We start from the raw sequence: 11,819 nt of genomic DNA, 5'->3' as shown, positions 1-11,819 counted from the left end.
TTTAAATCAGACTTCGCTGAGATATCATTTGACCATTTTGACAAATTTGGAAAACTTGACTGTTACCTTTTTGATTTTTTGCTTTAAAAGTAGTATAAATATTTCATGACTGAATCGTGGACCCTAGCGGAGATAAAGATGCATCTGTTTCTAAATGAAATGGTTAACCTTTTAAACAGCTAATTTGCTATTAACACTTTTTTTTTTTTTACCTTAAATTCAACTTTCAACAGGTGCTTACCGGCATAAATCTTCTTATGGCTCAGTCCTTATTATCCCTATAAATATTTAAAGGTTCTTTAAGACACAATTTTAACCATTTTGACCAGCAGTGAACACCAAATGTTTTTCTTTTGCCAGCAGTTACGCCTTAGGATTCCCAAATTCATGAATTGCTTCTTTCTCAACTATAGTTTGGGAGTTTCAGGATGAGAAATTGTTGTATGGTCAGACACACCATAAATCCATTAGTCTAGCCCATAAATATCCTGTCATCCATCAGTTGTTAACCTACTCAGTCAACGTGTCACATGGTTTAGTTGCAGGGCTTAAAGTGTTGGTGGTTTAAAACCACCTGCAGGGGAAATTCAAGACTGCATTGTACAAGGAAGGATACCTGATGCCTGCAACCGTTTGGTCTTGTTTATAATGGCTTTTCCAGTTCAGCATGAACTATTTGTTTTGCTCCTCTTACAAGCTATGTAGCCTTCCTTTCAAGAATGTGAGCACTGCACCTCTCGAAGAAGTGTCTTTTAGCTTTTAAATCTGGGTGGACGTGTGAGAAGCTGCCTTTTTCATTGTGGTGCCATGTGTTTGTGAAATAGTTGTTTAGTGTGAGAATCAAACATATATACTCCTCACTGGGCTTGCTATTTGATGTCAGATCTCATTTGGGGTTTTTCTGTGCCAAAAACGGACAGTTAAGTTAAAATAATGAAGTAAACTGTGACATATAACATGAACAGTCATAAAAGTGTTTCAAGAATTTAGGCCCACCTGCACATGAGCTGCAGTTGACACTAACAAGCATGCATAGAAGTGGGACAGTGGCTCATTAACTTGCACACTTGCCTTACAGCAATATCCTAGGCTGGATTTCATCCAGATGCTCTAAAAGTTTCCTTCAGCGTAAATGAATCAGCTGGGTTGTGTTCTCCACAACTACTTCTTGGTTTTGTAATCTCCTCCTCTTTCAAACGTGTTTATGATAAATTCTGAATTTAAAATGAACGTGTTCTTGTTCATTTAGTTTTCTTGTGGATAAGCCTCAAACATAACAAAGGAGTAGTAAAAAGGAGGAAAAATTAGCTAAATCATTTCCGTATTGCTTTGATCCACCCTTTTCTTTACAAGAAGTCTGCATTTAAATCATAAAAAGAGGTTTGATCTAAATCCTCATTGTTCTGAATTTCTTTTTTGTATTTAGGCTTTACTGTTTTTTTTATTATTTTCCAACAACGAACCAGACAGCAGGGATTCATCGAGTAAATCTTAAAATACTTTGCATTATGGCATGAACAGCAACAATTAACCATGGTTAATAATTCCTAGTAATACTTGGCTCTCTTTGCAATTTCACTTTTTTGTTAAAGTTTTATTTTATTTTTCTTTGCATTTTGAATCTAAATTTCTTCTAGATGAAAACACCTGTGACGGCTCAAGTTAAAAAGAAATGCGTGGCGGCTTGGCTTTGACAAGTGCCTGAGGAGGAGCACTGGGGGGGGGGGGGGGGGTTGCAAATAATAATAGAAGATCATGGTAAGGGTGTCATAACTTACTTACATTACATGCGTTGATACTCACACAAACACATACAAATGCCATCATGTGGCATCCGCACAGTCTTAACCCTTGTGCTATCCTGGGCACTTTAACATTGGGAGTTGGGTCATCTAGACCCACTAAACAGCGCGCTGAACCTTTTTTCTTCAATGATTTGTGATCTTCACTGGTGTCCATGGATTACATGAAATCTTTCCACCTTTGTCATGGTAGGGAGAACACGTAAATGCAAAGGTGGGGCCATCTAAGATAACACAAGGGTTAAGCATATCTATACAAATTCACAGTGTCTATATAGAATACTTCCTGCCACACATCCTCGTGCAAAAAAAAACATGCTTACATGGGCTTACGCGTCCAACAAATAAACAAAGAAATAACCCACCATGCTCTTGTTATTCACGCCTTGGTCACAGGAAGGCCACTTAAGACGCTCCAACCCCTACCCCGGAGCATGAGGCAAAAGGGGGCACAGCCCCCGAAGCAGGCAAGCCCCCCCAGACCAAAACAGACTCTTTACAAGTGCCCAACGTGTGCTCTTTGGAATAAAACTTTAAGATAAAACTGTAATAAGCAAGATGAGAAGATAAACACAGAGCTGATTGTTTGGATAGACAAAGCCAAGTTAACCACTGAACTAAACATATTAATTGAGCTGTGCAAGTTTACAAGAAAACAACATTTCAGTATAACAGCATCCAAGTGTTTCAAGAGAGGAGACAAATAATAATAATTAAAAAAAATTAACTGGCCAGGTCTCATTTCACTTAAGCCAAGGTGAGCAGGTTTAAACCATTTCAAAGAATTTGCATGACCATCTAGTGAAAAGCATTTAAAAAATGTCTTTGAAGACAAGTCCAACAAGCTCTCTAGAAATCTGTGATGTAGAAAAGGGCAAAAAGTGGCCTATAAGCTAAATGTGATATATTCCGCTTTTATTTGGTTAATATGTTTTGAGTTCATAATATAATAATTTCTTATAGTATATTCTTTTTTTTTTTTTTTTTTTTTTTTAACTTGTCCTGTCCAACAGCTAGGCAAACAGATGAGAGCTGAGGGCCTCTTGTGTTGGACATATTTTATTTTAACAAGAGGGGTTATTCATCTTCAGACAAACCAAAGGTATGTCTGAATAAACCCCTTTTGTAATTGAGGCCAAACTTTATTAATTTCAATCATGTTTGAAAATCTTTGGTGTTGGACCGGACGGAAAAGGAAAGAGGGGAAGAAGAGAGAGGGACGTTAGAGAGAGGGGGGGGTAGGAGGGTGATAATAGGAGGGGAAGGGGGGTAAGACCATGAAGCAGCATAGAGCAGGCAGGTTTACTGGTTGTTTATCGTTACGGTACGGTTCAAATGTAGTACAAAAAGGGCGGGGCCTGTTCACACACACTCAAATATTATCAACACACCTGCTAGCCGCAAAAATGTCCACATGTCAACATGTACACAAAACAGATAGTGTTCACGAACGCATACCTATGCCTTTAAACCAACTAGTGTGAAATCTTTCATTCATTCAATCATGCAAACTATTAGTGCAAAGGTGAGCTAACACCTGTGCTCAGGTGAGTGTTTATGTTCTTCTAAAATGGATGGTGGAATGTGAAAAGAAGGAGGAGGAGCGCCCAGCCACCCCCACACCCATACCCCCGCCGCAGCAGCAGCGGCAGCCGGAGCCCCCCCAACGCCACACGGGAACAGGCAGGGAACAACCGCCCCCCGGGCGACCAAGACCGCCACCCAGGCCAGGGCCAGCAGGACCGCCGCGAGGCCCCCAGAGCCAGAGAGCAGGGAGGCGCAGAGGGAAAGAGAGCGCCGCCCCAGCCCAGCCAGGAAAGCAGCCCCCCGCCGCGCCGGAAGAGCCCAACGCAGGGCCCCACCGGAGAGGGACGCCCACAGCCCCAGACGAGCACCCCACCACCACCCAGGAGTTCCGGGCATCCCCCCGCCCCGACCCCAGGTACGAGCCAGGACCCCCCAAGGGAGACCCGCTCCGCACTCCAGGCAGCCACCCACCCGGCCCACGGTTGGTCCAGGTAGGAGCAAGGCAGGGGCCCGCCGCCCCCGCCCAGGAGGGGGGAACCCCGGGGAAAAAAGGGCGGCCCACAAGGGATGTTATAAATATGGCCCGACCAGGCTCGGCCATGTTGGAAGTTTGGCGGGGCCCAGCGTCCAGGGGCAAGGACCAGGACCCACCCCCCAGGGACACGAACACCCCCGGCTCAGGTGTAATATGAACCCCCCACCGCGCGGAGAGAGCACCGCCGGGCCCAGGGAGCCGGCACCCAAGGGACACGGCCGCCATCGCCAAGGGGCCCGCACCCCCCACCAGGGAAGGGGTAGGGGACAGATGGACCCAGGTCCCACCTTCCTTGTAAAATGTGTGTGCGTGTATGGGTGTTTGAGAGGGTGTTTGTGTGCATGTGTGTGTGTTTATGTTTGAATGTATATATTGAAGGGGGAGGGGTGTGTGTACTAAGGGGGGTGCAGTTAAAATTGGCGAGTAGGGCACTAAGGGGACATCTCCTGATTACTCACAGTGATGTCCCCTCACCCTCCACACCAAGGGGCCCTAAATGTCTAAGGTGCGGTTAAAATTGGCGGGTAGGGTGCCAGGAGGACATCTGCTGCTCTTATAGTATATTCTTATAATAAATTCATTTGCGAGGTTGAAGAAAATTCCCCCAGTGATCCACTTAATAAGCTTATTTCAGATTTAATATGTGCAGATTTTAAAATGAAAGCAACAAATGGATAAATACATAAGAAATGCTAAACAAAATTTCCTCAGGAGACAGTTTTTAGTGGCTAATAAGTTAGTTCATATCAAGTTTGTAACAGGATTTGCTAGAGGCTCTGTAAAAGATAATTATAAAAGAAATATTTGGGCACATGTCAGATGTTCTGTTGTGTCAGGTGTGCCAACACAGGACAATTGACTATTTTAAAGTGGGATCATGTTTTGTGTTCAGACGAGTCCAAATGTAACATGTCAGTAATCATGGACAGCTTTGGAAGGAACTTCAAATTCAGAAAGAAAACAAAAAGTTTGGGACAAACGTACTTTTCCCCATCATGGAAGGCCTTGTGTTTTTCTGCGAGGCAATGGAATGTCAAAGACTGCAACTATTATAACAGCTGTGCAACAAGTGTTTTACCCAAAGAGAACACGTGGAGCTTAATTAAAAAAATATATTTTAAAGGTTACAATCCACCATTTAGTAACCAGAATATGAATACATTTCAAATCAGAAAACTGTACCTTGAAGCTGAGGTTTCTTTGAAGAGTAGGAGATGCTACACCAAGGTCATTAAATTTGGTTTTCCTGTTTCTGAAAAACTTTTACAGAATTTCAATTAAGTAACTCCAGGCTTGCTTTTTCTAATTATTCTTATGTGCTTCGTCAAAGCATTGAAAAAAGTTCTTGTGGTTTTGGTTAATGATTGTCCAGCTGTAGAAAACAGAGGTATGAACATTGATCTTAATTGGGAAGCTCTTGCAGGATATACCCTACATTTTGTAGAGATGGATGTGGTCACTAATTTGGCCAAGGCAAACACTGGTGTGTCTGACCTCCATCCTTTTGCTTCTTCTATGTGTTCTCATGCCACAGCAGTAACGGATACATGCAAGAAGTGATAAATGGTGTATATTTATTTAGTACTTTAATACCTTCTTCGAAGGCTCAAACCTCTTTATAGTCTCATGCACACACACAGTGATGGTGGCTCCAAGCAATGTGGAGGTTTGTGCCCAAAGACATTTTGACACTTGGACGGGAGAGACTTGAACCAAATGTGTGGTTTTTCAATCATCTGCACCACAGAGCAGAGGTGCAGAGCTTGTGCTACAAAAGATTGACCAAATACTCAAAGGATCTGACTGTGGAGTTTCAATGCTTTTTTCACTGCTTTTGAATAGTTTTTTTCATAATCGCCAAACATGTTTTGCCCTACATTTCACCTGAGCCATGCTTTTTTATCTTGTAGACACTTTATTACACCTAAAGTAAACAGTTTTATCCTGAACTCTCCAACTAAAATTGGAATTAGACTCATTGACTTGTTTGTGCAGGTCATGAATTTAAATGTATCTGTGAGTTGTGTCTTAGTGGACTTACTGTGAGCTATCTGCACACATGGATCTGACTGTTGTAGATTTCTGCACTAAATTCTGAAAGCAGGCTGTTACGAGACAGAAACTTCCACTTCACTGAGCAGTTCGGTTTAAATTTGAATAGAAGCTGGGAAGGTTTGCTGCTGTGAGCACACAGTGATACTGACACTGAGGCTCCAGAAGCACAAATTCACAGGATTTTTGGCAGCTCAGCTTCAGCTTCACTCCACGTGGCGATTTGGCTCTCAGAACTGAATTTGTTGGCAGTGAGAAAAAAACATCTGCTCCTGGTTAACCCTCCCATAAAAACACAAGCGCAGCCAGAGGAGAAAGCAATGTGTGATTGAGGGAGCATGCTTGTGAAAGAAGTAGAGACAGACAGCCACAGTAACAACCAAAGTCCACTTAACTGACATTACGTTTTATTCCAGCTAGGTTATGACACAGGTTTAATTTGATTTTTGTTTAATTTCAGGGGCATTTGAGACCTGGCAGACACAGACGACATGATGTTGCTTCTGCTTTCACCCACCTGGTCTTTAAAGACCTCGAAATAGCAGCTCTTCTAGTTAATGATTGGTCACTGTGAGGAGAGTGTGCACTTACACTGTTTACTCTTATCGCTGTTGACCACAAAGCTGCTGGGACAATATCTCTGAGGCTGACATTAATGGAGAGGACAGTGCTTTGTTTAAAGAGACAGGCTAAGGAGAGGCTGCAGAGAGACAAAGGCGCTGCCGACCACAAATGGTCTTTAATTCGCTGCACACTGTCGAGGTTGCCTTTGTGAGGTTGTACTTAAAATCTGATGAAAGCTGTGAATGTCATCAAGATCTTTACTATCTTGTCTCTTCATCTGCTGTCTGTTTTGGTTTCCCTACCCAATCAATGATTTGCTGGAGAATCCCTCTACAGCTGAGTTTGTTTTTGCTTAGCATTTGTGTTGCTCTTTCATCTGGATGTCATAAGCCTCACATTGTCTTCCTATAGATATTAGTCTCTGACGAGGAACACGACCAGCTAGGGTCGAGTCCCACCAGCTGTACTCTGGGGACAGCACGCGGGTTGGCCTGTGGTCGATCAGATAACGGTTCAGGTAGCTTTCCTCCAGGCCTCTAGGTGTTACTTTATTTGCTCTGTCCTGAAGAATGAGCAAAGAGCACATGCGAGCCAGTTTGTACACCTCAGATACCAATCCACCATACAGCTCAGATGAATAGTAGTAGTCCCCTTCATTCTCCTCTACGTAAGCAGATGATTCCTCTGTGGCCTCATAAGGGAATGAGCTTCGAGGCATCCCAAAGAGTTCTGGGTGTAATGTAGCCACCAGGTCTCCAAGGATTTCTTCCCCCACTGGGCCAACAAATGCTTGGTCAACATCAGCACAGAAGATGTATTCAACCTCGCTGCGAGCCGTATTTTTGATGGTGTCGGCCACAAGAGCCATTCTGCGATGGTATAACCTGTCCCACCCAGGCACCTCGGCAATTGGAATCACTTTTATCTGTCGCTCGAGCCCAAGCTCGATTGCAGGATCAAGGGAGCGGGGATTGTCCGTGAGAATGTAATATGTGATCATCTGATCTGGAAGAAAGTAAGTTTCAGCTGAGGAGAGGAAACGGTGCACAAACTGGGCATAGGTTCCCACCACCAGCACCAAAAGGCCAATGTGGATTCCCTTTTCCACGAGTTTGTCCCTTCTCCATGAGGATTTATGGATGTCACCCCACACTAAGGGAGCCCCCCATGGTGTCACTAGAGGAGTTTGTGGTTGTGCAGCCTTGACTACAGTCATATCCTTCACCATTCTTGTTCTTTCCATTCCCACGGATTTAACACCGCTTGAAACTTTATATGCATTGAGGAAGTCTGAAAAGACAAAATATTGTTTTGTTTTTTAACAACTTTTTCATAGTCCAAAGAATCAAAGTACTTCTACAATACACAGAGCTTAATACCTGTGATCACCAGTGAAAATCGATAAAATTAAAATTAAAATTTTCAGTGGAAGGAGATTAAAACACTAGTCCTAAGTATAGTCTACAGGTGAACAAAAAGATTCTGTGAACATATTTCTGCATTTATGCATTGTCCTGATACAAAGTGTTAGAACAAAAACATTCTGCTGTATACTTACAGATGATAAGACAAAGTACAAAACAGCCAAGAAGGATTTGAATTCTGGCTATTTTCACTAGTCCTGTTAGGAAGACAAACATGCAAACGCACACATTACACAAGTCACAGTCACAAGTTTTAGTACAGCTCTACACAAAAACATATTTTTGACACAAATAGAACCTCTTACAGCTCAACCTTTATATCAAATACAGATAAAAATGTGAGTTTGGATGAGTGACAGCCTTAGACATTGGTAGCTTTACCACTGACATGATGTAACTTCATGTTGTTTATATTTTAAATTATTTCACCCAACTTTTATTTTATGGTCGCACTCTGATCATCTTTTGGTCTATTGTAAAAGTGTTCCCCTGTAAATATGATAATGTTTTTAGGCAAAATAAAAAAAAAACATTGTGTTGTTCTTGGAACATTTTTCTAGAGTGGCAGGAGTTCATCAGAAATTCACCTCTGAGTTGTGGGCAGGACTGTTGTTGCGGAGTGAGCCTGCACTTATTTCCCAAAATCACTTTGTTTACACTCTCTACCACTGGCTTACAACATACTCCCAACCTAATGTTAGCATTGCAACAAAATTGGGGAGCAATATCAGAGGTATCCAGCCATACAGTTTTGCCAGATACCAGCTCAGATGGGGAAACCGAAGCCGTACATGGATCTATTTGTCTGCAAGTAGATGCATCGGAATGGAGTGGGACAGGGAGCTGATGGCTGATTGTAGTTTGTGTGTAAGAACTACAAGCATTTTTCAACATCATTTTTTATCTGCATCTGATTCACCACAATTTGAATAAAAAATACTCAGAAATGCCGTTTTAATCTTCATTTATTTTCTGTTTCCCCCCCACATGAGATAAATGCCACAAGATGTTAAAAGCACCTAACAGAAAATATTCATTAGAGTGGGTGATGTCATTTGAATGCAAATGTCTTATCCACTCAGGAATGGAGTGTTACAGATAATTAATCAGAAAGTCGTATTACTTTTTAAATAAACAGATTTGAGGAACTTACAAAGTATTAAAAAAAAGAGGATTGTGGGAAATATGGCAGAGGAAGAACATAGGACCATGGAAATAGTACTGACCTGATGCTGTCCTGCAGAAGGGACACAGTGCCATACTTTGACCAACTGCTGTATCAGCAGGGAAAATTTTTCCAGAAGATTATCTTTTCGTTCCTTTACTTTTCGTTAGTTGCTCATTCTTCTTTCCTGGTTGGTTGTTAAAGTAAATTTTTCTCAGTGTTCAGCCTGTTTATCCTTCTTGCAGAAGGGTTCTTTGTCTCCTTTTGTTGCTGTATTATGTTGTTTTCCTTTCTCTTTTCCTCACTTTCATTCTCCCACTCCCCCTTTTTACATTCCACTTAAGACTTTGGCAATTCAAGATTGGAACATTTTCTCATAGAAGCCAGATGTGGAGTGGCGAATGAGGGATTTAGGAGGAGGAGCTTAGATGCATCCCTGAATTTATGCAAATTAGAACATATTTTTTCTTAAAATGTAAGATTGAAATGATCTCACTGAATAATTTGTTTGAATCAAAGTTAAGAATTAAAATGGTTTGACACCAACATTTTGTAAAAAAAAAAGAAGAAGAAAAAAATCAAAAGCAGATATTTTAAAAGCTCTGTAAAACTCTTCTTCCAGTGTTTCACCTACAATGTCCACAGGGTGGAGGTGTTCTATCAGAAGTCGTAATTCTGTGTTTGAGAAGGAAAACATTCAACATTTAACTTACTTTTTATGCAAGAAATGCGTTAAAAAAATGATACATTAAAAGATAGCTTTAATTAAAACGTCAATGGTATATTTTTTAATAAAGAGGCATAAAACTATTATTGACTATTTTAGGATGGCTGTTTTCAGGCAAAGAATAGAGAAAATGTAGATGATGAAATCCTTCATGCCACTTTAACCCTTGTGCTATCTTAGATGACCCCACCCTTACCCTGACGTGTTCTCCCTACCATGACAAAGGTGGAAAGATTTCATGTAATCCATGGACACCAGTGAAGATCACAAATATTGAAGAAAAAAGGTTCAGAGCACTGCCTAGAGCACTTGTCAAACTCAAGGCCCGCGGGCCAAATGTGGCCCTCCATGTCATTTTATGTGGCCCGTGAGAGCATAAAAGTTTTTAATTCCTTAAAATAAAAAATAAAAATTGGTGTGTATTTATTCACATCTAGGGGGAATTGGACTTGAAATATCGGATTGGGCAACTTAGGACTTACACACTGTCCATATAACCTAACCTGACAGAATCAAGTGTAAAAGGATTTATACTAAAGTAACAAGAAAACATACATTTTCTGTGCAACTGTAATTGTCACTTTAAAAAGTTATAGTAAATAAATAATGAGTTATTTAACATTAATGAGTAGTTACATTTATTTTTCATTATATTTAGTTACATGTATAGGTTATATCTGGCCCTTTGAGGACAACCACTATGCTGATGTGGCCCTCAGTGAAAATGAGTTTGACACCCCTGGTCTAGTGGGTCTAGATGACCCAACTCCCAATGTTAAAGTGCCTAGGATAGCACAAGGGTTAATATGAATTCCACCAGAACTCGTTTCTAATTTTAAAATAAAATGTAAAAGTGTGTTTGGATGAAAATGTATTTTATTGTATTGCATTTATAAATGTAAATGTAATATTTGTGTAATATAAATATAAGCATACATATATATATAAGTAATATAAAAAAATAAAACGGATTCTGACAAAAGACACCAGCTGTAAATACACAACACTGGAATACACAGAAGAACAAAGAAACATATTTAATGTTATACATAATTTAATTCCATATTTGTAGCCCCAGTCAAAATATGTTTCAAGCAAAAATGGGGATTATTGAATTTTTTATTTTAAACTCCTCAAGGCGTTATCTTGTGCAGATTATACCTTATTAGATTTATCTTTAAGGACCACAATACTCTTCTTCCTTCTTCATCTACGTTGTACTAGTCCCACTATGAGCATTATTTTATTGACTGGTAAAATGGTAAATGTGATCATAGTTGTTGAAGTTGAATTGGTCAGTTTGGTTTTTTTGTCTGTGCTGAAATGTGCTCCAGCAACCCCATAACTGTGAAAGACATCAAGAGGTTTTTGAAGATGGATTAATGGATGGATGGGTGAATTTTGTTCAATTTCAGGTCACTGTTTCAAGACACAGAAGCACATTTATATTTAAATGACTAAAAACCAAGAGAACAGGTTTTATTTTTTTCAAATCTTTGACTTGAACCTGACAAAGTGATTTTGCTCACCATCAAATCATCAGCAGGACTTGCCTTTTTTAATTAATTTACTTTATTCAATTCAAATGAAAATACTTCAGGTTGAATGGTTGTGTAGTGGTTAGCACTCTCATCTCACATGTCCAGGTTCAAACCCCAGCTGGGCCTTTTCTGTGTGGAGTTGGCATGTTCTTTAGATGCATTATCCTCCTGGCACTCCAGGTTCCTTCTACAGTCCAAAAACATGCTTCACTGGTTAATGGTGACTCTAATTTCATCCTCAGGTCTGAGTGAGGTTGTTGGTCTCTGAGTGGCCTGACAACCCACTGGCCAACTGTCCAGGATATACCCCACCTTCCCCTTGATCCCAAACAGGAATAAAGCAGATTTAAAAGAGGATGGATTAAACTAGGCTTCAATTATCCCTGTGGGCAAAGTTGTGGTAATATTTTTTGCTTTTTAGAAATATTTTATTTTTTGCTCTTTGTTTGGAGAATTACAGTCCACTGTCAGAGAACCACAGA

General features: G+C 40.6%; 1 protein-coding gene across 1 annotated transcript; it reads right to left on the bottom strand.

Annotated features, from left to right (window-relative positions):
• Positions 1 to 6,288: 6,288 nt before the first annotated feature.
• Positions 6,289 to 10,021, bottom strand: LOC101174260 (globoside alpha-1,3-N-acetylgalactosaminyltransferase 1-like). The gene is made up of 3 exons (XM_004068975.5): positions 9,131 to 10,021; positions 8,039 to 8,101; positions 6,289 to 7,770 (listed from the first exon to the last, which is right to left on the bottom strand). Exons 1-3 carry the CDS (start codon positions 9,162 to 9,164, stop codon positions 6,833 to 6,835), a joined length of 1,035 nt encoding a protein of 344 aa, XP_004069023.2. The 5' UTR covers positions 9,165 to 10,021; the 3' UTR covers positions 6,289 to 6,832.
• Between the last annotated feature and the right edge of the window lie 1,798 nt (positions 10,022 to 11,819).

The sequence above is a fragment of the Oryzias latipes genome, chromosome 5 (genome assembly GCF_053564925.1).
Source record: "Oryzias latipes strain Hd-rR chromosome 5, Olatipes_Hd-rR_3.1".
NCBI classification, from domain to species: domain Eukaryota; kingdom Metazoa; phylum Chordata; class Actinopteri; order Beloniformes; family Adrianichthyidae; genus Oryzias; species Oryzias latipes.
This window is presented reverse-complemented; position numbering and strand designations above follow the sequence as displayed.

Excerpts from the sequence above, each read along its gene's own strand:
- LOC101174260 (XM_004068975.5), bottom strand. The coding sequence starts at position 9,164 with ATGGCACTGTGTCCCTTCTGCAGGACAGCATCAG. Across the intron at positions 8,102-9,130 it reads CTTCTGCAGGACAGCATCAG|GACTAGTGAAAATAGCCAGA; the intron begins GTCAGTACTATT and ends TCTTCCTAACAG. Across the intron at positions 7,771-8,038 it reads TGTACTTTGTCTTATCATCT|ACTTCCTCAATGCATATAAA; the intron begins GTAAGTATACAG and ends TTGTCTTTTCAG.